The sequence below is a fragment of the Pipistrellus kuhlii genome, unplaced genomic scaffold (assembly GCF_014108245.1).
Source record: "Pipistrellus kuhlii isolate mPipKuh1 unplaced genomic scaffold, mPipKuh1.p scaffold_m20_p_11, whole genome shotgun sequence".
NCBI lineage: Eukaryota > Metazoa > Chordata > Mammalia > Chiroptera > Vespertilionidae > Pipistrellus > Pipistrellus kuhlii.
Genome location: NW_023425416.1, coordinates 25,472,949 through 25,500,932, shown reverse-complemented (window position 1 = coordinate 25,500,932; position 27,984 = coordinate 25,472,949). Strand labels below are relative to the sequence as shown.

Below are 27,984 nucleotides of genomic sequence, written 5' to 3'. Positions count from 1 at the left end.
CTTCCTCTCTCTGAAAAAAAAAGAAAGAAAGAAAAAAATCTTGACTAAAAATATTAAATGGAAGAGAATATGGGAAAAAATGCACCATCCTTTATTCACAATTTCAAAATTGAAAGTGAAAACTAAAGGTCTGTTCATAACTCATTTGACAGTTTAAAAAAATAACATGAAATTAATATTTGCCTCATTTAACATACTTTCCTTCTAAATACTGATGTGTTTGATTACAGATTTGAGTCCCAGACCCCCAAGGTGTGTTGAATGCAATATCACAATCTATGATCTTCCTAAAACGCACAAAATTCTTAATCCTCAAACATGTGGCACCTGAAATTTCAGTTAAGAGATTGTGGACTTGTAATTTTTAAAATGTCTTTATTCTTTTTCATCAGTATCTCCTAAACAGTATAACATTTATATCATAATAGAACACTTATAGCATGATACTTACTAAAATAAATTGGCCAAAAGAGAAATGAATGAGGACATAAAAAAAAAAAAGGAGATTTATTATTCTTGGGGACCAAAGTTATATTAAATATTAATTTCACTTATATTACTCAATTATGTCACTTAAAATTATTTCATTATATTATTCCTTTAAGTTACTTAATTATTAAAAATTTTCAGAAGTTAGTATATAATTACCACTTTCCCAGATTTCCTGATGGTCTGATATTTAGAAGCGTTAATTGTTTTAGTAGATTTCTTTGTTTTCACTTTATCCAAAACTGCATAAACAGCAAAACATAATCTAGCCATTCGTGGCAGGTCACAAGTATTAATATCAAATTCCAGTGGTTCATTCCAAACATGATCATTTTTCCCTGATATCTCTGAGCTTACGATGGTTTTACACAGGAGTTCAGTACCATGAAAAAGGCCAGCCCTGACGTGAACCTGTAATGAGGGAGACAAAAACAAATACAGATTCATGAATACTGTACCACTGCTGCACCTCTAAACTTGGAGAATAAACAAACTTATACAGGGAGAAGAAGCAAGTGGGTGATCTAAATTTAAGATCTTATAACACAGACATAATAGCAAATGTCCACAATCAACCTAAAACTCATTCTATTTAATAAAGGTACGAATAAAAATGAAAATGATATTTTTGGTATTACTGTTAAAAATCATGATTCACGTTTTACTCCCTATTTATTTAAATAGTTTCTAGATTGAGTAGCCATAGCTTTAAGCAACCTTTGTTCAAATCCATGTCTCTAAAATGTTGTAAATGATATTTCCCCAAAATTTAGATTAAAAGCCTGGAGATTTTCATATTTAGTTTATAAAGGATATGGTAAGAAAAATTAAAAAGATTTTATACACAGTACTTTAAAGAAATCTCTGTATCTACCTTTATGCTATACTCAAAGTATCTAAACTATGAGAAACAGATATTAGTATTTTTAATAGCCAAGACCGAAGAGGAATAAGAAAGCATATTGATACACAATTTCTCATTTTCATAATTACTTTATTCTCTAAAGAAAACTTTAATTGCCTATAAGAATCATTTAACAGTTCTTTTCTAAGCAATGACCACTATCATGAAACGCACAATAAATGGCATTTGGTGTCAGTAAAATCATATAGAAGGTAGAAAGAAAAAACACAAAACCTAAATTTCTAAGTTTTATTTTCCTTCCTAACATACCTCAGGAAGATTGAGCATCAGTTAAAGAACACACAATGGATAGAAGTTTGAATTCATCAGGAGTTTAGGAAAAGGTTCCAGCACTTTTGTACCAAACGTTATCTTAAAAGGAATTCAATGGGTAAAGAAAACAATGACAAACTCCCCTGGTATGCCTTAAGGATCCAAAACAGCCCCATACAGCCTGAGTCTCAAAGTGCTTGGGCATCTTGAAAAATGTACAGCTAACATTACACTTAAAGTTGTAAGACTGAATACTTTCCTTTAAGAATACTAAGCTTTGGGATGTCCAAATGTTCTGGGTGTTCCTTTGGGGATTTTAGATGAGATAAACATTCAAATGGTAGGCTGACTAAAGCAGATTGCCCTTCCTAAAATGGGTGACCCTAATCCAATTTGTTGAAGAATAAAATAGGAAAGAAAAGAAAAAAAGCTGACCCTCGGAAGAGTAAGAAAGAACTCTTCCTGCTTGAGTGATTTATCAGCTTTTCTCCTGTAGTCAGAACTGAAATATCAGCTCTTCCTGGTCTCGAGCCTACCAGCCTTCAACAGGAACTACTCAAAACAATCACCTGGTTCTCAAACCTTCAGACTCACACTAGAATTAAACTCTGAGCTCTGAATCTCCAGTTTGCCTTTATCCCTACAGATCACAGGACTTAATCAACTTCATAATCATGTGAACTAATTCCTTAAAAAATGTGTGTCTGCATGTGCATGTCTGCATGCCCCGCCCCCTGCCCCCTTGACCCACCACATATTCTACTGGTTTTGTTTCTCTGAAGAATCCTGACAGATATATCTACTCTCTTCATTTCCATTTAACATCATGTATTGAAGGTCCTAGCCAGAAAGTTTGGAAAGAAGTAAAGCAGCATACCCCCTTCTTTTTCCCCCCTTCAGATTTCTTTTCAACATTGTACTGGAGCTTCTAACATGTGTAGCAATTAAACAGAATGGTGGGCATCTATAAAAATAAATCATGTCATAATTGCCTTAACTTACTTACATTCAACAATATAACCCCAATGGAAAAAATAAAGGGGGCTGGCAAGAGGAGACTTGCAAACTAGATGAAGTGGACTAGGAGACATTTTATGTGTCATTAAGACTATTACTCCTTAGAGTAGGGGTGTCGAACTCAATCAGAGAAGGGGCCAAAATCTAAAATCCAGCCTAAATCGAGGGCCGAATGGTTTACTGAACAGTCATAAACTGTCATTGTGATGGAAACGCAGCGGAGTGCAGTGATGACAGCGCGGTGCGGGCCATATTGCAAGGCCTGGCGGGACGGATTTGGCCCGCGGGCCTTGTGTTTGACACATGTGCCTTAGAGCATGACCAAAAACAACAGAATCAATTCAGCTTGAAATATCTGTTGGAAGTTGGCAAAAACCTATGGAAATAAAATGTCACTGACAAAGACATAAAATAAAGCAGGAAGTGAAGGCTTCCTTGGTCTTCTGCAGAAGAAATAAAATAGAAGATTGTAGGAAATTTAATAACTACACAATAATTAAATAACATAAATTACCTACCGAAGACAAATACAATAAACTACAAATGGGGAGAACAAGAATTCCCATTTTTACAATGTAAATTACACATCCTTACATACAAATCAAGGAAAAAAAACTATAACAAACATACATAATAATCCATATGACTTGAGGAAAGAATTGCCTATATGTGATTTCTGCCATTAGAAATATAATACCCAAGGAACTTTAGTGACTATTTATGACAGTCTAAGATGAATTATAAAGTAAATAAATCAGGTTGTAGAATAATGCATACAGTATCATCCCTTTTTAACAAACCAACCAATCAGCAAACACAATCAAAACCTATTCAATCCCCAAACTATATGTATATATTGTATTTATATAATTATGGAAATCACTCACAATACTGGTTATATATGATGATAGAGGCAGGTAGGAGAAATCAGTAACTTTTTTCTGTAATCATGTTTGGATTTTTTTTAACCTGTTGCAATAATGTTATACTTTTACAATTGGAAAATAATAAGAAAATTTTAAAAAAATTAAAGGAAAAAATAAAATTACCACTAAAATAGAAAACAAAGGATAATTGGCATACACACATTCATTAAAAATTCAAATCTAGCTAAAAATCTAAGAGAAAAAACCCCACACAATCTTATTTTAATAACAGCTACCCAAAGAATCTTTAATGTCCATTTACAAAAGCAAGCTATAGGTAATCTTGGCAAGAGGACATAAAATGTCTCCTAGTCCACTTCATCTAGTTTGCGAGTCTCCTCTTGCCAGCTTCCTGAATATATTGTCATGCCAGCAAACATCTCAAGCTAACTGAATCTCTTTCTTGGATCACAAAACTGTTCACTTAATTTTCTGCCAAACAAAATAGGAGAAAATGCATGCTTTTACTTTGAGACAAAATGCCTTGTTAAGTCTTCACTTAATTGTATGGGGCTGTGCAATAAATCTCCATGTGTTAACAACTTGTGGTCTATAATGTAGTCATCTATTTTCTTGCAGGAAATTGTATTACATATTTTGTGCTTAGCAAATTTAAAAGAAAAAAAGGGGGGCTGGGTGCAGCTCTAAGCAAGGCCAAGAAAGAAGAGTAAGCTTGCATACAAACACATAATCTATAATTTCAACTTAAATTTCACTTGCTATATCCCTGTTCTAAAGCAATTTCTTTTATATAATATATTGGAAAATGTCAATCTATCCATTATATCTCCAACCAAGTATTTAAATAGTTTAAAACAAAAAACCATTTTTAATAACAAAAATTCTTGTCTTATAATTAACTGCCATATTCTACCCTCAAATAATTGACCAATACTAGTAAAATTTAATTTCCAATGTGACATTTACTGAGCATATCAGTGAGTTATTTAAATAATGGAGCAGGTGACAAATTCAAATCTTAGCAAGTACTCACTTTTACACTTTCTTCTGTGTTAAGTTTATTTCCCTTAACCAAGACAATTTGGAAAGGGTTGTTATTTTCCCAAACATGCTGTAAAAGAATGAAATAAGTACAAGATATTTTAATTAAAGACATGAGTATGTTTTGCCAACAATAAAATCATTTAATCAATTCTCATGTCCACTGGCAAAATAATGAAAATAGACCTCTAAACTAACAACTGAAAGTCACATATGTTAAATTAAGCATAACCTTTAGCACTTAATTCTCACAGTATAACACAAGCAGCATTCCAATATTGCTAAGAGATTCACAAAGCTAAATATCATAATCAAATAGTATTAAAAGCTTTGAATAAATTAAGAATTTACATCTAAATTAATATATAGATAATATCTTACTCATACAATTTGTTAAGACTGAATATCTATTTAAAAGTGTTAACTGTTCCCATGAACACAAACATTTCTTCTTTTGATACAATTAAAGTCTAAAAGTATTCAATAAGATAGGCAAATTACACTGAGTGGCCAGATTATTATGATCTCTGAACGCATAATAATCTGGCCACTCAGTGTATATCCTATATAATAAAAGGCTAATATGCAAATTGTCCCCTTGACCAGGAGTTCAACCAGCAGGCAGGCCGGTCAATCACCCATGTCTCCCTCCCTAGCCAGGCTAGCCAGACCCCACCATTGCAAATTCATGCACCAGGCTTCTAATACACACACAGACACACACACACACTGAGTGGCCAGATTATTATGCGTTCAGAGATCATAATAATCTGGCCATTCAGTGTATATATACCACAACACTATCATAGCTAAGCTGAGAGAAATAAAATAGTAAATCAACTATTCTGCACATCTAACTTTTCTACCACAATGTCTCAAATTACTCAAGTCCTATGTTCAGCTCTAATCTAAAAAATATCTCTAATTTAATGGCATTTTTATTTGGAATCAAAAGAACAACAAAAATATAAATGTCATATTTACATTTATATGTAGTAGGTAAAGAAAAATAATAGTAATTAAACATAATTATTATAAATGGAAAGGGATTTGTATGCATTGGTTTTCACAGAAGGAGAAGTGGAAAAAAAAAGTGTGTGTATGTGAGAGAGACTTCCATGTACAACTTAACAAAATCACATGCCTTCTGGGGTTGGCAAAAGTTCATAAAACTTACAGAAATAATTCGTTTCTTTGGTGGTAAAGGAAGAGGAAGGTTAGATGAATTTCGATTTATGGCAGCCTCTATGGCAATCATTTCCTGTTCATACATCTTTTTGATCTTGCAACATTCCACAAGTATAAAATGAGGCAAGGTCCTGTTCATTACACAGTTCCGGATATACTAACAGTGGCAAGAAACAATAGGTAAGGATAATCAAGCAAATACTTAAATCAATAAAAGAATAAAATTAAGCTGAACAATACTATATTAAAATGACTTTGAAAGTATATCTTAACCAACTTAATGTCAAGAATATGAGAAATAAAGTCACACCATAAAAAAACTACCATTCACTGAATATCCAAGTACATAAGAACTGAGCTAGACAATTCTTATATTGTACATTATAGGTAATCTTCATAAAAACTCTGTTAGAGCAATTATCCCCCATTTAATATATTAAAGAACAAAAATTCGAAGAGTTAAGTTATACATCTAGTATCTTTAAGATCTGAATTTAAATCCACCTGCCTTTTTGTTTTGTTTTGTTTATTGGCTAAACTTTGAAACACATGCCTCAGTCTAGATGTTTTATTTTCTCTTTTCTGCACTTAATACCTGACAGTTTGACAATAGGCATATCTTTCTAGGACAGGACATGAACATCTTAGATGGATGTCACAGTACAAGCTTTCACCAATCAGTCAAGAAAGGTTAGCATGTAGTACTTATGTGGCCATTTCTTAAGTCATCTCAACTGTCCACTCACACTTTCCTATGGATTCCTGCAGTAAACCTGGTACTTTTTTTAGCATAGCGTTCCAGGCAACCATTATTGTTTGGGAGGGGAAGGGGGGGATTATTGCTTTATTTCCATGAAACCAGGGTGACTCTCCAGAGGCATGTAAAAAGGGAGGTGGTTATTCACATTACCAAAGATTCCTTTAAAAAAAAAAAAAAAATAGAAATCCAATGTATTACTCAAAAGAAAAACTTTCTTATCTATAAAAGTTTAATATGCTAATTAGCCTGGACAGCTGAATCATCTTCCAGACTTCCTTCCTGACGAAGCTGCAGATGCCGAGGCCGAGGTAGAGGAGGTTAAAAGTGATCAGGCAGGCAGGCAGGCAGGCAGGCAGGAGAGCAGTTAGGGGCAATCAGGCAGGCAGGTGAGCGGTTAGGGGTGATCAGGCAGGCAGGTGAGTGGTTAGGGGCAATCAGGTAAGTGATTAAGGGCGACCAGGCAGGCCAGCAGAGGGGTTGGGGGTATTCAGGCAGGCAGGCAAGTGGTTAGGGGCAAACAGGCAGGCAGGCAGGCAGGCAGGTGAGCGGTTAGGAGTCAGCAGTCCCAGATTATAAGAGGCATGTCCTGGACTGTGAGAGAGTACAGGCTGGACTGGGGGGACACCCCCTCACCCCTGTGCACAAATTTTGTGTACCGGGCCTCTAGTACAGATATAAAGTGTAATTCCATGTATTGTATCAAATGTAGAACCACTAAAAATATAATTTTGAAATTAAAAAAAAAAAATTCCAGGATGGCCTATAAGTGGAATTACATGATTTTATGATAAATGTATTCATTCAAAACTTTTCACTATGAAAGATGTATCATTACATTTCCTTCATATTTCTTTGCTGATACTGTATATTTTCTTTCCAATATGACCTTGTACAAAAACGTATACATGGCTTTATTTTTCTTTATAATAACAAATTCTATTTTTTGGCAAAACAATATACCTTCCTCTTATTAAGAAAAAGATGTTAAGTTAAAAAAGCAGTACTTCTATGCCCACCAAGCACTTTACATCTTCCTTCTTCCTCTTAGGAGCCGAAGTTCAAGCACTTACTATCAGAATGCACAGCTCCCAAAGCTGTGCACAGAAGTTATCACTGTTAGACTTCCTACTTACTAAAGCACAAGAACTGAAGGTTACACCAAAAACCTGAAAACAAAGGTGTAAAATTCCCTATTTCCTTCTAATAAATCACAGGTCTTCATTCTCAAACAAACATCACTTAATATTTGGCATGCCTGTATTCCTCTTTCTTAAAACAAAACAAAAATAAAAGTGATCACATATTACTCTAAAGTTTTGTTATTTATCCAACGTGGCACTCAGCTTATTGTTCTTAATATAATTATCATTTTTTAGTCTCCAAATGTAATTTCAAAAAATAATCCTCAAATACCTTGAAGGCACAGCTAGGATCCTATCCTTTAAATAGGATACCATATGGTGGGGGAAAAGGTAGTGCATTGCACATATCTTATTTAAACTCCACTTTACTCCAAAAATAATCTGAGGCACTGGAGTGCCTTTCATAACACATATAAGCAGAGAATTCATGACTAAATGGTAATAAATAACCGAAAAGTAAGAAAGACTTTTGGAGAATGGTGAAACTTAATTCTAACACAATTTCTACCATATATGGAAGTAACAAAAAAGTGGGTGAGGGGTGAAGGAGGGAATTACACATATAATTTTAGGCTTAAACTGAAAAGTTTTATAATACTTAATGGAAATTTTTAATATTAGTTTACCTAGTTAACAGATAATTGCAAATAAGTTTTTATATAATTCAATTAGTGGCCATTTAATGGAAATATTTTCTTTTGTTCCCCCCAGAATATTTCATATCTAAATCATTGTTTATATGATGAAATAAGAATTCATAATACTATATGAAATTATGACACTGAAACAATCAAAAAAGCAGAATAAAAACATTCTAGATAGCCAAAACCGGTTTGGCTCAGTGGATAGAGTGTCGACCTGTGGACTGAAAGGTCCCGGGTTCGATTCTGATCAAGGGCAGGTACCTTGGTTGTGGGCACATCCCTGGGAGGGGGTATGCAAGAGGCAGCTGATCTATGTCTCTCTCTCATCGATGTTTCTAACTCTCTTTCCCTTTCTCTTCCTCTCTGTAAAAAAAAAAAAATTCTGGATAAACACATAATGCCAAAAATACATGTAACTTTGAGTAAAATGACAAAAACATGCCAAAATGTTAACAATGATCAACTTGGAGGGAGGTAGGATTGTGGCTATTATTTGAGTGTAATTTTTTGTAGGTTCCAAATGCTGACTATAGTTAACACATTTTTATGTCAGAAATTTAAATTGTCAAATTGTTAAATACACACACACACTTCTCTGGTGAATTAAAAGTTAACACTCATACCTGGAATTGGATTAGTGGGTGATCACCAAATACATATTCTACTCTCCCACTGATTTGTAGCACATAGTCATAGGGGCTAACTTCATCCTCCTTCCAATGAATAGTCAAACGTTTTTGGATTGCCAATTCATTTATTTTTATAGGATTCATATTAGGAGATACTTGAAAGCTAAAAACATCCTAAAGGGAGAGATAGAAAAAAAACAAAACACCACAATTAAACATCTGTGTTAAAAACAAAACACTCGCCGAAACCGGTTTGGCTCAGTGGTAGAGCGTCGGTCTGCGGACTGAAGGGTCCAAGGTTCGATTTTGGTCAAGGGCATTTACATTGGTTGCGGGCACATCCCCAGTAAGGGGTGTGCAGGAGGCAGCTGGTCGATGTTTCTCTCTCATGGATGTTTCTAGCTCTCTATCTCTCTCCCTTCCTCTCTGTAAAAAAATCAATAAAATATATTAAAAAATAAAAAAAATAAAAGCACTCTTTACATTTGTACGTATTACTACATTATAAATAGCCATACATAATATTCAGATATGTACATCCTTTAGATTTAATATTTCAGTAAATCTTTGTTTTCTAAATATACTGTGTCCATGCCAAAAATGCTAAGATTTCTGTTAATTTGCAATTCATCTTACGCTATAGAGTGTGCCATAGTTTCCACAAGTCGGATAAATATTTAACTAAAGTTTAATAATATTTAACTAAAATTTATCTTCAGGTAGTTTATCACATGCATTTTCCAGTAAATATCCTTCTTTTAAAAAGTTACCCCAAACCCTGTGTTTTTAGTCTGTATTAATCAAAGTTATATGTAGTCACTAGTAAGAAGAGATTTTTACTTTATACTAATTGAAACATACTTTAAAATTTTTGTCTGGTTTTATAAACATGTAAAAAGAAACAGAGAAATTTTAACTAGTGAAAAATGGAGATATAGTTGTGATGAAATAATATTAAACCTATGCATAAATTCCAAAGGTAGAGATATTAAAGATTGTTTAATAATACGTGAATCCTTCTATAATATAGCAAAATAATTTCACACCAAATGATCATATATCAAAGATATAAGAAAGCTCACTCTTTCTCACAGCAGCCAGCTGCTACCCTGGACAACAATGATTATTAGAACACTAGTGGCCTGGTGCATCGATTTGTACACATTGAAAGGAAGTTAGAATATTTTAATACCGTTATTTGCTCTTTCTCTATAATAGAAGTGTCAACCAAATTCACGATTGACAATAACAGATAGAAAAACATGCGTGCAACTGGCGCCAGTGAGAGCTTTATATGTATTGAGCATGGGTGAGTCAACTAGCCTTTTATATATATAGAATAAACTTGCTTAATTAAATCTGCTTTCTGATTTAGTTCAACTTTTCCCAGCCTAGTGAAGCACCCCACTTCTCTTTCAGGTAACTGTCAGCAACACAGCAGTAAATATCAACAGAAAGCAGATAGTTACTGTAGATCATACAGGGAGAACAAAAGGTAAAATGTTTAACTGCAGCAGTATTTGAATATATTCTGCACAGTGAGAAAACTTGAAGTCATTTTCTTTTTCTTTCTTTTTTTTTAACAGTGTAAAATTTTTATATTTAGAATTAGGCAGCTGGACTCAGTTTAGATGATTCCAATTTTGTTGGCAACATCCAAAGCATCATAGTCAGGAGCCAGTCGAACATATGCCTTCTTCTCGCCATCAGGCCTGATCAGGGTGTTGACCTTGGCCACATCAATGTCATAGAGCTTCTTCACAGCCTGTTTGATCTGGTGCTTGTTGGCCTTGACATCCACAATGAACACAAGTGCATTATTGTCTTCTGTCTTCTTCATGGACGACTCGGTAGTCAGGGGGAACTTGATGATGGCATAGTGGTCAAGCTTGTTTCTCCTGGGTGCGCTCTTCCGAGGATAATTAGGCTGCCTCTGGAGCCTTAGTGTCTTTGGCCGTCGGAAGGTGGGTGATGTGCGGATCTTCTTTTTTTTGTGGCTGTGGATGCCTTTTAACACTGCTTTCTCTGCCTTCAAAGCCTTTGCTTTGGCTTCGGCTTTGGGAGGGGCAGGGGCTTCCTTCTTCGCTTTCAGCGCCATCTTCGTGAAAAGCTTGAAGTCATTTTCAAGGTCCACCATTTCTTACTTCTTTTCAGTGGGGTCAAGTTTCTAAACTTTCTAAATCTCCGTTTTCCAGCTAATGAAAATAGGATTCTACTGAGTCTTCTATCTACCTACTCCAGGACTTCTGAAAGGATCAAATGAGATGAGGCATGTGAAAATGCTTCACAAACATTTGGTTAATGTGTAAAATATTTGCAACTGGCTATAAAGCAAGTCATATTTTTGGGTGAATAAACTCCAAAGAGGCTAGTTGCTAGGGAGAGGAAGTCGGACATTGCTACCTGATGTCATTATCCGGTGCCCACAGCCACCGATTCCGGGCTGGGCTGGGCTGTGAGCCACATTTTCCCACCATGACAGCGTCAGCTGCGATTTGGTGAGCTGTTGTCCCAGGATGGTGATGGGGCCTGTGTCCCACTTGGGGGAAGCTGAGTGTTGCTTTGTTGGCGCCAGATCCACGCTGCGTTTCTCTGTAAATGGCCAGTGCACATTACTGTGTACATCCTTTAGGTGGCTCCTGCATAGAGTGTGAGCATCTGTCCCCTGGTAGTCAGTGTGCATCATAGCAACCAGTCGGCCAGCTGGAGGGACACTTTAACGTATTAGCCTTTTATATATATAGATTCTCCATACTGACCTGAAATTGATTTTGCAGTAATTTCCACTAAGTTAATTTACATCACCTCCCTTTTCCACAAGGTATCTCAAATTCAAACTTCTAAGACCTAAACCTACTGGGTCTTCCAATCTATTTTCTCCAGTATTTTTACCCTTTCTTCTGTATTTTCTGAGTTGGTGTCTTGTGCATCATAGCACAGGAACTAAGATCCACAGACTCACTTGATAAATCATAGTCTTACACTGCTGTAATTAAATATTTTACCCTTTATTCTCCCTGCAAGATTTACAATAATAATCTGCTTCATGTTGATATTTACTGTGTTGCTGACATTATCTAAAAGAGAAGTTGGGGTGCTACACTGGGCTGGAAAAAGTTGAGCTAAATCAGACAGCAGGACTAATTAAGGAAGTTTATTCTCTATATATAAAAGGCTAAGTTGACTCATGCATGCACAATACGTATAAAGCTTGTGCTGGCGCCAATTGCATGCATGTGTTTCAATCTGTCATTGTCAATCATGAATTTGGTTGACACTTCTATTATAGAGAAAGGGCAAGTAGCAATATTAAAATATTTTTTCTAATTAATATTTTTCCTTTCAGTGGCAACGAATTTGTGCACTGGGCCTCTAGTACTTTAATACAGACTGATTTAGAAATCCAGGCTGTGTTCAAGTTAAATTCTACTGTTTTTAACTTAAACTCTAATAATCTCTTAACAGTAAAATTCCCTATTCCAGATCTTCCAATAGCGCAGAATTCACTAAACAATATTTTAAATTTGATCTTGACACCTCATGATATCCTAATCTTGGCTCAAATTGAACTTTAATCTCAACACATCTCTGGATAGAGTAGTAAATCGTTTTTGTTTCCTACACAAAATTCCTTTGTAAAATGCCAGAAGGCAGGGTCCTTTTCTCATATTTGTCCTAATAAATACTTATAACATGCCGTTTGAAAGGTGGTAGGACTGGATAAAGCCATAAACACCAAGATAAAATCCTTGTTCTACCACTGGCCTGTTATGAAGCCTGGCATAAATAACCAAATTTCTCTTCTTTTCTGTTTCTTCACTATACAAGTGGAGACAATAACTTCACTTCATAGATTGTGAGAACTAGTAAATATATTAAAATTCCTTTCATAGATACAGGCATAGTATTAGTACTCAAAATAGAATGGCTACAGATAATGGTTTTTGTCACTGTTATCATAGTAATTGAAGAATAAAACTATTTTAACTTCTACACTAATCCTAAGGCTGACCCTAGATAATAAAATGATAATACAAAGGTAATAGCATAATTCAGTTTGTAAAATTGCACAGAACATTCAGATGCAGATTAACTTTATAAACATACATGGAAATGTCCAACTCCATATCAGTACTTAATTTACATATTAACAAATACAAGAATATTTGGGGGGGATCATTTGGCCAAACCTTTCATTTTATAGAAAAGAAAAAAAATATCTGCACTAAAGAACATTTTCTAAATAGGAGTTAGCAAATATTTTCTGTACAGGACCAGACTCTGAAGACATGTATCTTTGTCACATATTCTCTTTCTTTTCTTTTTAATATTCCTTTAAAATTCTTTACTTTTTTATAACCCATTGAAAATATAAAAACAGTACAGTTTGCTAACATGCCACTGCATCAAAAAATCATATATGAGCAAAGGATATATCACTTTAGATTATTATTATAATCCTAAATATATTTCCACACTAAATCTAAAAATACTCTTGCCCAGCCAGTGATGCTCGTGGTTGAGCGTCAACCTATGAATCAGTAGGATGCAGTTCGATTCCCAGTCAGGGCACATGCCCAGGTTGCAGGCTCGATCCCCAGAGTATAGCATGCAGGAGGCAACCAATCAATGATTCTCTCTTATCATTGATGTTTTCTCTCTCACTCTTCCTTCCTCTCTGAAATCTATAAAAATATATAAAAATAAAAATTAAATAAAAATGTTCTGAATAAAAATTTTCTAGGCAAGCAAGAGCCTCCTCTGAGGGTGGAGCTGTATTTAGGTAAAAGTCACAGATTTATTACAAATTATTTATTAAAATAAAATTACCTGACAATTTTCAAAATGCACAGCCACAATGAGCTTTCCTCCATAAAGTTTATCTTCTAAGTTTTCAAGGATGGATGATTCATGCTCTGGTGGATATGTCTGCTTTAGCCAGTCCATCCAAGACAATCCCACAAGCGACTGGATCTTTTCCTCACTGAATTTACGCATTTTTATTCGGAATTCATTCACTTCAGGATCCTTCAAGGCATCAAATTCATGCAAACCTAAACACATTTTTTAAAGTAGTCATTTTGAGTAGCTAATATTAAAGAGAATATAAAAAATATAAGAGAATATAAAATATATTCAATGAAAACTTATATAATTGACTTTTATTAAGCAAACAAAACTGGGCAGGAAAATATTATACAAAATCAATGAATAGCCATATAAAATACTAAAAGTAGCCCAGCTGGTGTGGCTCACTGGTTGAACTGCTCTATAAATGATAATTTAGAATTAAAAAGAAAATAATCAGGCACATCATATTTAAAAGAAGGTATTTTTAGACCCTTTAGGCAGTTATATCTGTAAAGGTTCTATTGTTTTCTTTGGGGAGGAGGAGGCAACAAACTTGTTCCTGAAGTTAAATTAAAATAATTGTTTATTGTTTTGCCATGAAGCATGACCTCACTAAACCCGGTTGTAGTCATGAAATACAAAGCAACAATTGCAAAACTTTACTTGTTAGGTATTTAAAGTGAAAACTGGTTCTAAAACATTAAAACAGACTTATTTAACTTCTTAAATGAATGTTAACATTTAAATTTGTGTATATGATCAAAACACCAGTTTTTCTAGAGATGCTGAAGATCTAAAGTACAATTTATAAAGAGTTAAGAGTTTACAAACTGTTTAATTTAACACAGTAAAACACTTCTTACATGCTGATCTTTTAAATTGCAAGGAATACTGCAAAATAAAATTATACAATAAGCTTTATGATTCTGAGTGAAATATAATACACTGCTTATAGAAAGAGAAATTCAATTCTAATATACATATTTCCTGTGCTGTAGTAAGGTAAAGTTAGGTTTGCCAAAGAAAAATAGTATGCCAAATTCTATTTCAATTTTAGGTAAACAGTGAATAGTTTTTTAGCATAAATATATCCTATGTAATATTTGGTTCGCCTATATTCTTATTAAATTTGGCAAGATTGGATAGAGGTAATGATAGCTAATGAATCCTATGTTTTATAAATCAAGACCAGAAGGGAACACAGTAACCTAAAGGTTGAAAAGATGGTAAATTTTAAAAAGATACCTATATTCTAAAGAGAGTTAGCTATCTCTGTGGTGCTACCCTTTTGGATTACCAAATGTTTTAGATACATCAAAATATTATCAAGTGGATAGTCTTATCCTAGAAGATAAAAGATTATAAGTAATTTTCAATTCTTTCTACTTTTCCATATATTCTTCAATTCAAGTGAAGGAAAACTATTTTTTTTAAATATATTTTATTGATTTTTTTATAGAGAGGAGGAGAGAGGGATAGAGAGCTAGAAATGTCGATGAGAGAGAAACATCGACCAGCTGCCTCTTGCACACCCCCTACCGGGGATGTGCCTGCAACCAATGTACATGCCCTTGACCGGAATCGAACCTGGGACCTTTCAGTCCACAGACCAACACTCTACCACTGAGCCAAACCGGTTTCGGCGGAAAACTTTTGCTAATGAAGAAAATTTAATAACCTATAAGAATCTTTGGAGCATTTGGAGAAAATAGAAAAGAATGCTTTCTATGAAGTCTATTAATATATAAGAAAAAATCTGTATGGTAATGTAATTATATATCTATTAATTGTGTATGTGTGTGTGGGGGGATTATTGCCAGAAGCTAACAAGCTATCCTCTGAAGTAATCAAACATTTTAAAGAACAGGATGCCATTAGCAAATCAACAGGGTTCTGTTCTAAGTACTCAAAGGGAAGAGGTCAGCCTCACAGTATAATTATTGTCTACCCTGAATTACCTTAGGTCAAGATCAAAGAATACTATTTTAAATGGGATGGTTCTTGAGATGGTACTATATTATACTCTAATATTAAATTTGATTAATATAGGTAGCCAATGCAGATCCAATAATCTCCAGTAGATTTTTTGGTTTTGTATTTAAACTTCCAAGTCTCTTCCTCAATTACCCTATGGTACTCACTTCATATTGGTATCTTGTCTAAGGGAATAGGATATTGATAGTAAATACTGGCCTCTGAGATTACTACAGAAGAGAGATTTGTACTTGTTTTTTTATTTTGTTACTAACAATTCTCCCCTGAAATTAATTTGCAAAGAATACTATAGACATGCTGTATCTTGACTCACTACAAAATTAACTTCTTAAAAATAATTTTAGGTATGGAGTAAAATTTGTCAATATGGGTTACTTATGAAAACTTATCAGCTTAAAGTCTTGGTGGGCATAGAGAATTCTATCTAATAAAGAGGTAATATGCTAATTGACCTTCACAATGTTGCAAAATGGCGGCGCCCACAGCCAATAAGGAGGGACTATGCTAACTGACTGCCACACCATCAAAGAAGGAGGTGCCCACAGCCACAAGATGGTGGGGCCCAGTCCCCTCAGCCCCACTGAGTGGCAGGTGCGCAGCAAGGCTGGGCCTACCCCCAGGTGAGCCTGGCTGTTCTGCTCACCTGCCTCCAGAGTCCCCCAGTCCCGTCAGACCCCCAGCCCCCAAGGTGCAGGCAAGCCTTGGATGGCAGCTGCCCAGCCACCCAGGGATGGCCCGAGGTGCAGGCAAGCCACAAATGGCCATTGCCCAGCTGCCCAGGGCTGCCTGAGGCTCAGGTAACTAGGGCTGGCTGAAGCTTGCACTGCCAGCAGTGGCAGGTGCAGTAGTGTGATGGGGTATCACCTTTCCCTGATCACCGGGTCGTCTCCTGCCCCTGAGGGCTCCCGGACTGTGAGAGGGAGCAGGCTAGGCTGAAGGACCCCCCACCCCCCCTCCAGTGCATGAATTTTCATGCACTGGGCCTACAGTTCTATATAAATTATGTTCATGGGGGAGTAGGGGCAAGATGGGGGGGGTGTCCATGGGGAAAAAAGGGGGACATCTATAATACTTTCAACAATAAAGATAATTTTTTAAAAAGAACCAATAAAATATATTTTAAAAATTATGTTCATACTATAGGAGCAGTTCAGTGTCTCTTAGAAAAGGACTTCTCAAACTATCTGAGGCAAAGGAACATATTTCTCTACAACCTGTCAAAAAAAACAGTATTTTTATAAAATAAAAATAAGTCACTCGAAAAAGAAACTTAAGCCCTTGGATATTGTGGCACTATCACATTGCTAGAGGAGTTTTTATTCCTGATTTCTGTACTTGTCTCAATAACTGGTAACAATTTACAGGCCATCACTGGTCTGTGGACAACACTTTGCAAAGCAATGTCTTAAATCATACTTACTACGTGTTTGTATAATATATATCACAAAAAACATGTTAATAATTCATATTAGAAAAAATTTTAATTACCTTTTCCTATAAGGACTCCAATTTTTGAGTCTAATTTTTCCCCTGGGTCACAACTTCTAGTCACTAATTTGAGAACTGGAAGAAAAGGTCTGACATCACAGAGTCTTCTTGTTTCATCTTCGAGCTCCTCATATACAGCAGTTTGATTCACACATGCAAACATATAGGAGTCAATTTCCATAAGGAGGTTAAACATTGGGTAATTATTAATCTGTGTCCACAACATCTGCAGGATAAAAATAAGACATTTTCTGAAATGGCACTTGCTTAAGAGCATCTACAAGGATACTCACTGCAGCACTATTCCAAAAACTGAAAACAAATGTTTAGCAGTAAGAGATTGGTTAAATAAATTGTAGAACATTAAAGAACTATAAATATAAAACAGAAATATGGAAAGCTATCAAAGACATATTAAGGTGTGTTTCTTTAAAATAAAAAATTGCGAGAGCCCTAACTGGTGTTACTCATTGGTTAGAGGATTGGCCTGTGCACAGAAGGGTCTTGGGTTTAATTAAATGTGAGAATAAGAATGAGGATGATTTAAATGTTTATAAGAGATAAAGCACGAATCAAAATTTTTAAATGTCATGAGCTGAAGGTTAAAGTCCCTCAAATTTATCCTTTGGTTTACATTATACTTTCCATAATAGAAGAACATGTTCCCTTAAGTGTTATAGTAATAAGTTACATTTATAGAAATTCTACAATAGTATTATCATACCTGTTTAATAGTAGAAATGGTAGCTTCCCGAGGTACCTCCAACTGGATATAAATCCCAGTGGGCAAAAGGAAATCCACAGGTATGGAGCCATCAGATGCTATCTGTGAATCCACTGCCCAGATGTCAAGGATGTCTGCCATAGCAGGAGGCATTATGAAATTGAAGCACATTCATAACCATGGGGCCCTAGAAATCAGTAAATAAAATTTAGTGAATAGTTAACCAGATATTATACTAAAATATGATAAAGCCCACAAATCCATAATTAGTTCTTATGTTTTAACATAGCCAGTAATGTAATCAAGCAACAGTAAGCCAACAGAAATAAAATACTTAAATATACTTTGGTTATCACTACATAAATATTATACAAATTGGTTATCACTACATAAATATTATACACACACACAATCACCCCCCCCCCACTGACTCAAATTCAACATAAATATCACATGTAAAAGATGAACAGTTAAGGATTATAGGGTCCTGAAAAAGTTAACAATCACTCAACAAGTGATTATTTCCAGAGATGATATTGGCTTCTTTGGCTGACTTTTTCTTTACAAACTCCAATGAAAACAGCAATCAAGAGGCCTTCTTTCGAAAATAATTTTCTTCCAATCTCATGTAAGAAACAAAATGTCATCAATTTAATCCCATGACCTGCCACCTAAGTATTAAAAAGACCAAATCCGCCGAAACCAGTTTGGCTCAGTGGATAGAGCGTCGGCCTGCGGACCGAAAGGTCCCGGATTCAATTCTGGTCAAGGGCATGTACCATGGTTGCGGGTACAACCCCAGTAGGGGGTGTGCAAGAGGCAGCTGATCAATGATTCTCTCTCATTGATGTTTCTAACTCTCTATTTCTCTCTGTAAAAAATCAATAAAATATATTAAAATAAATAAAAAGATCAAATCCCTCCACCCAGCTAGCAAAGTCCTTGGTACTATGTTTCTGGCCTATGTTCCTTTCCTCCCAGCACTTCATAGCCCAGACCCTCGTGCCTCAAGTGCCTTTTGCCTTCCTACTGGTAGACCTATGTTCATTGAGGCTGACACTCCTGCATCAAAACCCTATCCTAACAAGTGCCCCCCTCAACTGTGCCATTTAAGTCTCATCTATTCTTTAAGAGCTTTCTTAAAGAAGGTATAATAACAGTGGGAAGAACACTGGCTTTGAAGTTAAATAAACTTTATTTAGGTTCAAGTCCCTTTATTCAAAGTATGAAAGTATCACAATAAAAGACACAGGAGCCAACTTAAAAAACATTTAAGCATCAAAAAGAATGATGACATCCGTGGATTGAAACACATCAAATATATACAATGTGCGACTTAATAATGATATCAATAAATAAATAAACCCTTTATTTGTCACCATTGAAGGCTGCTTAAACCAACTCATTATTTTGAAAACTGATAAAAAATGAGGACCTGTAAACCACACACTTACCTGCTTGTTTATACTATAAATTCATAATTGATGAGTTTAAGGTGTGTGTTTTTAAGAACAATTTTAGCTAATAAATGCAAAAAGAATAATATAATTAGAAAAATCACCATATTACAACCTCTAATGAAATAATGGATTTAGGCAAGGATCATTAATGAATGCTAAAAAGAACTTTACAATGTAAGGTGAAAAAATAGGGAACTTTACAATTCAGGTTGACACCATCTAAATTCTCTGAATAATCCAGGTGGAACTTTATCATTCAGGTTGACACATCTAAACTCTCTGAATAACCCAGACATGACTGTTCCTGTACTACAGCAGTAAATACTACACAGTCACTACATACTTAAGACTTTTTAAAAAATGTACTTGAATCTAATGAAGTTCCAAATTTGATATATCTACCAGTTTATAGAAACTAGGGGAAATAGAGGAGAAAGTTAAACAATCAAGGAAGCAATCAGTAAGTAGTGTCCAAAATGCTGGATCATCAGTAAAATAATAACAAGAAAGCAAACTAATTAATAACAGGAAGGAAAAGGCTGGTGGGAGGACTGTTAAAATAATAAAAGAATACTTAGGAGACATAGTCAAATTCAATGTTGATTTGAACAGATCCTCCATAAAAAAAACTATCTTTCAAACAACCTAGAAAATTTAAATATGGATTGAATACTAGATGATATTGAATAAATCCTGTTAAGTTTGTGACATATAATACTGGAATGTTATGTTTCTAAAAATCAGTGCTATCCATTAGAGATGCATAATGGCAGTACATGTAGGTGTAAATAGCATTATGTTGGCATTTGCTTTAAATCATTCTATTTTTTTTTTCAAAGGTGAATGGACAGCTGGTTTCAAAAGTTTGTATAAAGATAAGATGATGAAAAAAATATTTTCAGCAAATGGTGCAGTAATAACTGAACATCCATATACTAAGAAAATGAACCTCGATTCCTATCTTAAGCCAAAAATAAAAATGAACTCAAAATGGGCCATAGGACCAAATGGTTCCAAAACCAAAAACCTCAAGAATAAGGAAAAATATTGTGATTTTGGATTAAGCAAAGATTCCTTATATGACACCAAAAGCAGAATTTATAAGTTTTAAAAATTGATAAACATCATCAAAACTGAAAACTTGTGACTTTAGATACAATTATTCATAATATCAAAAGATTGCCTGGCCAGTGTGGCTCAGTGCGTTGACCTATGATGACAGTTGGATTCTCTGTTGGGGCACATGCTTGGTTTATGGGATCAACCCCCCAATGTGGGGTGTGCAGTACGCAACAGATCGATAATTCTCTCTCATCACTGATGTTTCTATCTCTCTCCCCCTCACTTCCTCTCTGTAATCAATAAAAAAAAATATTTTTTTTTTAAAAGTCACAGGCTGGGAGAAAATGCTTGCAAATCATATTAAGGGCTTATATACAGAATACATAAAGAACTCAACATACAATAATAAGAAAACAAACACCTCAGTTTTTAAACTTTGGCAAAATATTTGAACAGACACCATCAAAGCAGATATGTAGATGGCAAAAGGGCTCAATATCATTAGTCAGTGCAAAGTACAAGATACCACTACAGACTTATTCCAAAATCTAAAATTAAGAAAGATCAATCATTCCAAGTATTAGAAAAGATTCAGAGGGAACTAGAATTCTCAAACACTATTGGCAGTTTCTGAACATATATCTACTATATAATTTATTATCCCACTACTAAATATAAGTTAAAAATAGAAATAATGAAGACACATATTCATACAATTGTTCACAGAAGCCTTACCTATACTATCCAAAAATTGGAAATAATTCAAATGTCCATCAACAGATAAATGAATAAAAAAATTGTGACTTTTTTTAATTGTGACATATTCATACAATGGAGTACTACACAGTAAAACACACACACACACACACACTAATATATTCAGTATTATGGATGAATCTCAAAAGAATTATGCTGACTGAAAAAAGCTTGACAAAGAGTACATACTCAATGAATTCCATTTACATAAAATTCCAGAAAATGTACACTAAACTATAGTACCAGATTAGTGGCTAACTTGTGTGGGGAAGTGAGTGGGAGAAGCAGGGAGGGAGGAATACAAAGGAACACAAGAAAATTATTGGTAGTGCTGAATGTGTTGTGTTTATTATCTTGATTGTGTTGTGCTTGCAAGTTCTATAATGCATCAAATATGTCAAGTTATGTACTTTAAATATGTGTACTTCATTATATATTAATTATACCTCAATAAAGCTTTTTTAAAGTTATTATTATTTTTAATGAGAGGGCTAGATGCAACAAGAAAAGCAAAATGTTGATACTTGCTGAAGCTGGGTGATGAGAAGTACATTCTATTACTCCTCTGCTTTTGTGTACACTTGTAATTTTTCATAATAAAAAATTATTACATCTAATCTGAACTACTTACCCTGTATGTGAATTTTGGCAAGTCACTGAAACTTCCTGAATTTCCATTAACTAAAAAAAATAAATACTATGAGTTCAAGATGGCCACGGCATAGGAGTACATTAATCTTGTTCTTTTCAAATATACTAGTACATATATATGGAGAGCAAGTATTCCTACGAGACAACTAAGGGCTGAATGAATAGCTTTTGAACAGTAAATGAGAGAAAGAGACAGAATACAGAAGGAACTCTCTAGGGTGGAGGAGTATAAGGGAGGGCCACTTTAGTTCTCCCCCACTTAGATATGGTAGACTGCATTCTCTTCTGGTACTTTGGCCTACCTGCTAGATGATTATAGCACATTCCCAGCTACACAAAGCCTTTTGCTTCTAAACACAGAAAACAAGCATGAACAAAATGATGTCACACACACATCGGTCCTCCCTCCCTGGAGCTAACTCCAGGCAAGCAAGCTGGTGCCCAAGGCTCCAGAAACTTCTGCATGGCTCCACCTGCCTTTGCCAAACTGCCAGGCAAATAAAGACTAGATGTCACGCCCTGACCAGGGGGCTCTGTTGGTTGGAGCATTATCATGTACACCATGTATTAATAATAAAATATTATTCAGAAATAAGAAAATAAAAGCTTGCCATTTGGAACAAAATAGGTAGACCTGGAGGGTAAACAGCATATTATCTATCTTATATGTGGAATATATAAATATATATATATATATATATATATATATTTTTTTTTTTTTTTAAACGAATGAACAAATCAGCCCTAGCTGGTTTGGCTCAGTGGATAGAGCATGGGTCCGAGGACTGAAGGGTCCCAGGTTCAATGCCAGTCAAAGACAAGTACCTTGGTTGCAGGCTCAATCTCAGACTTGGTCAGGGTGCATGTGGAAAGCAACCAATTGATATTTCTCTCTCTATCTTTCCCCCTCCTTTCCACTCTTTCTAATCCTCAGGTGAGGATTAACAAAAACAAACAAACAAAACAAAAAACAAAAAAACAACAGAAACATATCTATTCATATAGACATATAGAGAACAAGCTAGTGGTTGCAGAAGGGGAAGGAAGAGGAGGGCTGGGAATATAAAAATAATAGTTTAGGCCCTAGCCAGGTAGCTCAGTTGGTTAGAGTATCATCCCATTCATTCACCAGAAGGTAGCAGGTTTAATTCCTGGTCAGGGCATAGTTAATAATTGCCAAAAATGTGTTGCACTATCAAGCATTTTTTTGGTATCAACAAAAAGCAGATTATTATTGTAGATCATGCAGGGAGAACAAAGGTACCATCTCAAAATGCATTATAAATTAAAGTTTAATCCTTTAGCTTTACAGCTAACCATGCTCTCTTTGCTCACTAAAGGAATACCAATCTCCAAATGAAAGACTCAGGTTAGAGTTTATCTATTTTTAATGCCATTTTCATTTAATTAGCCAAAAGTACAGCAACCTAAAGACTGTGGCTGTGATCACAGTAGGATGTACTTATGGAATTGCTGTATAACACTTGATTGACAGCTGGCACCCTCTAGCTCACTGTGCCAAGTGAGCATATTAGGCATCAGCTTCTCGAGGAGACCTACTAATGGAGCATGTAGCCCAGGTATTTCTTGCCAAATGGGAGCTCTTTGGTGAAAAATCCTTCAGAAAAAGGTTTCTTGGCTTCCTCTTCAGGATGGTTGGAAGGACCGTCACACTGTCTCCAACTTCCCAATCACCTAGGATGGCAACTCTCTTTTCTGCAGTCAGTTGGAGAAAGAACTACTCCAAGAATCTGTTCAAAGTTCCTGCCAGTGATAGTTGGGTAAAGGATAGACAGCTTCAGTGTGCCATCACAGGCATGCCCTTTTTGTCCTCTTCTGGGCCCAGCATGCCCCATAGGACAGTGAGATCCCAGTTCCTATCATCAATGATGGGAAAAGGTAACTTTTCCATGGGCCCTTCGCAGCTGTAAGCACTGATATGCTCCAGGCTAGCTTAACGTTCCCTTTGGCAAATTCTGGTGTCAGCTTTGCACCAACAAGTGTTACAAAAAAATACTATAAAAAAGGGGGGCTTTTGGTCTAACAGGGTTTAGAATCACTGGTATAAAATTCTTTATACATAACTTTTAGCAATCTGTATTCCCACTACTTAATAATTGTACTAGTATACAGCATCCATTAATAGGATTGTAATCAAGTTCTTGGGTTAATTTGCATTTCTCTAATTATGTGTAAAATCAAACTTTTAAAATATTTAATGGAATCTGTGTTTCTATATGTGTTTGGTCATAGTATTGTAATTTATATAATAGGTTAGAGGTCATTCTACTTAAATATTAATGGTCTTTTTGCATTTTGTAATGAATAATATGTAAAAATGTTAGAATTCTGAGTTACTGACCTGTTGGTTTGCTTATCTTAGGCTTTGTAACTTTCAATATGTTAAAATATTCTATGTAAATAAATTGAATATTTGCTTTGAAAATTAAAGAATATTTGCTTTGAAAATAATTCTCCTTGTGATAAAATAAAGCACATAAATTTCAAAAAGACACTTATTCCTGATCTAAAGGGGAGCACTTGTAGTTTTTGCCTATTGAGTATGATGTTGGCTGTGGGCTTGTCATATATGGCCTTTATTAGGCTGAGGTATGTTCCCTCTATTCCCAATTTGCTCAGTTTTTATCATAAATGGGTATTGGATTTATCAAATGCTTTTTCTGCATCTATGGATATGATCATATGGTCTTTATCATTTATTTTATTTATTTGATATATCACATTTATTGTTTTGCAAATACTACACCAACCCTGTATCCCTGGAATAAATCCCACTTGATCATGGTGTATGATCTTTTCAATGTATTGCTGGATTCGATTTGCTAATACTTTGCTGAGGATTTCAGCACCTATGTTCATTAGGGATATTAACCTAAATTTTCTTTCTTTGTCATGTCCTTATCTGGTTTTGGAATTAGGATGCTGGCCTTATAAAATTAGCTTGGGAATCTTCCCTCTTTTTGAATTTATTTCAAGTTTAAAAAGATAGTTTGCTGTTAGTTCTTTGAATGTTTGGAAAAACTTCACCTATAAAGCTATCCAGTCCAGGACTTTTGTTTGTTGGAAGTTTCTTTATTATTACTACTTCAATTTCATTAGTTTTAATCTATCTATTCAGATTCTCTGATTCTTCCTGATTTAGTTTTGGAAGATTATATGTATAAATTTAAATTTATCCATTTCATCCAGAATGTCCAATTTGTTGGCATATAGTTGTTCATAATATATTCTTACAATCCTTTGTATTACTTTGGTGTTATAAAATATTCTATTTTAAATTACTTACATTAACTTGAGTTAGAATATTTGGCTTTTTATTAATTAATGCTAATCAATTTTTTCAGTATTCTAATTTTCTTTCATATTGCTTACCAACAACAAAAGATGATTATTCTGTTGGGGTATATACAACTAAGAAAGATATATTTCATCCCCACTATATTCTCTCCTCAACCTGTTCCTTCTCTTCCTGAAACTGAAATGAGTAGTATTGTGGAAAGGGGAACTAACTGCTAAACCTATTTCAATCACTATTTGACCATAACCATATTTTAGGGCAAAAATGGGTATTTTCCTAAATAGATAAAAATTAACAGGACAAAGACTTACTACTAACATCTATTACAAAGTATGTGACCTACATGATAGGCAAGTATACTATATTTTAAAACATTTTTATTGTTTAAAATAACACATAAGTTAAAAAGTACCAAACAAAATTATTAAAAAGCAGCACCTATTATAAAGCAAACCACAGTCCAGGTCAAGAAATACAGCACTGCCCTGGCTGGGTGGCTCAGTTGGTTGGAGTGCCGTCCCGTACACCCAAAGGCTTTAGGTTTGATTCCCAGTCAGGGAACATGCCTAGGTTGCGGGTTCAATCCCCAGTTGGGGCGTGTACGGAAGGCAACCAATTGATATTTCTCTTTCCCCCTTCCTCTCTCTCAAAAATCAATCAAAACATATCCTTGGGTGAGGACTTAAAAAAAGAAGGAAGGGAAGGAGGGACACGAAGGAAGGAAGGGAGGAAGGGAGGGAGGAAGGGAGGGAGGAAGGGAGGGAGGGAGGGAGGGAGGGAGGGAGACAACACTCTCTGCATCTTTAGGGTGTTCTTTTTAAATAGCAACCCCCTCCCCCTCCCTAGCCTCTCACCGCAATACTGATTTCTATGGTAAGCTCTTTTTGCATTTTAATCACTTTAGTTAATAGTAAAAAAAGTAAAGCAAATAATTCTGGTTTACTGGATACACTTTGTATCTATCATGCACATAAATATTTCAGACAGAAGTTTCATTGTCTGGATGACTGTTTCTGTTTCTCACTCCAGTGGCAATGGAACCAACAGACTAACCAGCGTGTTCTTTTGAATGTCAACAAACCTTCATTCGGAACTGGTGTCCAATCAATTCTGGAACATGTTTATAACAAGTGACATTATGACAATCAGGAATGACTGTATAGTAAAGGGTACCCACATGTAAGCATTGTGAGTCATAAGTCAAATTATACAAGAGTGTGGTGATACTGGTGAGTAAATAACCGGCAGCCTTCACATCTAGGAACTGAACCAGTGCCAGAAAGCCATCTGGATGGCAAACAGTAACATGAGCAGAATTCTAAATAGCTTACAGCTGTAGAAAAGGCACAATTCCAGACTCTGAACCTTTTAGTTATTTCTGTGTGCTGTCGTGTTTAAAATAAGTTATGATATATAAAAATTAACAGAGCATCCCAAAAGGCTGGCATTTCTCCCAAGCTATTTCAGGATTACTCCTTTGCATGCTGGTTTAAGTTGGTCTATGCAAGTATCTGTTTGTTTTATAGCTTTTATATGGAGACCAATGTTCCTCCTAAGCTATCCGGCCATAAATGACAAATGCTTCTGTGTGTATTTTTTATTATCCCTTCACTACTGACATAAACTGAAAATTTAACAACCAAGAGTAGGGAAATTCGTCCTTGGTGCCAACTCTTCTTTCACTGCCTATTCTCTAGAGCAGTGTTTTTCAACCGCTGTTCCGCGGCACACTAGATGTTGCCTGGTGTGCCGTAGGTGCAGACAAGACAAGAATTTTATAATTTTTCACTATTTTGTTTACTTAATATTTCATAATAAAGTAATTATAAAATACTTTCTTTGTGTTTGATTCCTATTCAAGAGAATTACTTTATATATAGTCAACATAGGCACAGAGTTAAATTTTTTAACATTTTCTAATGGTGGTGTGCCTCGTGATTTTTTTCATGAAACAAGTGTGCCTTTGCCCAAAAAAGGTTGAAAAACACTGCTCTAGAGGACACAGTAAGTCAAGAGAGGCTGGCTGATAGTGTCATCTCAGTGCTAGTACTTGATTAACAGAGAAAGGAAGAAAAATTATTAGACTTCAAGTCAATAAATATTTATTAAGGACTCTGTTTAAGATACCATATCACACCATAGTTTGGGAAAAGATTGGATTATAAAAATAAAACATGGAGCCCTTTGCAACTCATCCTGCACCAGAGCACTTAGGTCAGCTGAGAAAGACAAGTGGGAGGTATGACTGTTCTGTTTATTTGGATGATGCTCCTTCTTAGACTGCTGGTGGGTGGGGGAGAAATAAAACAGAGAAAGATAGTGAAGGCTTATATGACCATTTTCCACCTCAACCCCACAGAGCCTCAACCACAAGAGATGAGGATGAAATAATGGAAATTTCAGGAAGAGGTGTGGAAAATCAGGAGACTTGACCTTAAAGGTTAGGTAGCACCACAGTTTTGCTGCCATGAAATCCCCCTCACTGCCAAACTGCTCTGCCTACCACAAGGACCAGAACACCATAGAATAAGTACTGGGAGTTACATGATTTGGAACAGCAATTTTCAACCTTTTTCATCTCATAGCACACATAAACTAACTACTAAAACTTTGCTATATATATATATTGATATATATATATACATATATATATATATATCAAGATATATATATATTGATATATATCTTGATATTGATATATATA

General features: G+C 35.1%; 2 protein-coding genes across 11 annotated transcripts in view; both read right to left on the bottom strand.

The window, feature by feature from the left end:
- The window catches only part of PIK3CB (phosphatidylinositol-4,5-bisphosphate 3-kinase catalytic subunit beta), a 105,135-nt gene that overhangs the window by 39,268 nt on the left and 37,883 nt on the right, over positions 1 to 27,984 (bottom strand). For 7 of the 10 annotated variants that reach the window (XM_036431299.2, XM_045579246.1, XM_036431302.2 and 4 more), the window contains 7 exons: positions 18,033 to 18,219; positions 17,309 to 17,534; positions 13,805 to 14,028; positions 8,969 to 9,148; positions 5,789 to 5,956; positions 4,604 to 4,681; positions 649 to 900 (listed from right to left, as the gene is read on the bottom strand). In XM_036431299.2, the coding sequence (XP_036287192.1) occupies positions 649 to 900; positions 4,604 to 4,681; positions 5,789 to 5,956; positions 8,969 to 9,148; positions 13,805 to 14,028; positions 17,309 to 17,534; positions 18,033 to 18,203 (1,299 nt within the window). In that variant the 5' untranslated portion in view covers positions 18,204 to 18,219. Of the gene's footprint in view, positions 1 to 648; positions 901 to 4,603; positions 4,682 to 5,788; positions 5,957 to 8,968; positions 9,149 to 13,804; positions 14,029 to 17,308; positions 17,535 to 18,032; positions 18,220 to 21,941; positions 21,992 to 27,984 lie in introns of all 10 variants that reach the window. The other 3 variants (XM_045579244.1, XM_045579247.1, XM_036431301.2) reach the window with 3 other exon arrangements.
- LOC118715295 (60S ribosomal protein L23a-like) lies at positions 10,586 to 11,075 on the bottom strand. Its single transcript, XM_036431337.2, has one exon. The coding sequence runs from the start codon at positions 11,070 to 11,072 to the stop codon at positions 10,602 to 10,604; it is 471 nt and encodes a 156-aa protein (XP_036287230.1). The 5' UTR covers positions 11,073 to 11,075; the 3' UTR covers positions 10,586 to 10,601.

What these genes read in the sequence shown, in the direction of transcription:
- LOC118715295 (XM_036431337.2), bottom strand. Translation starts at nt 11,072, where the DNA reads ATGGCGCTGAAAGCGAAGAAGGAAGCCCCTGCCCCTCCCAAAGCCGAA.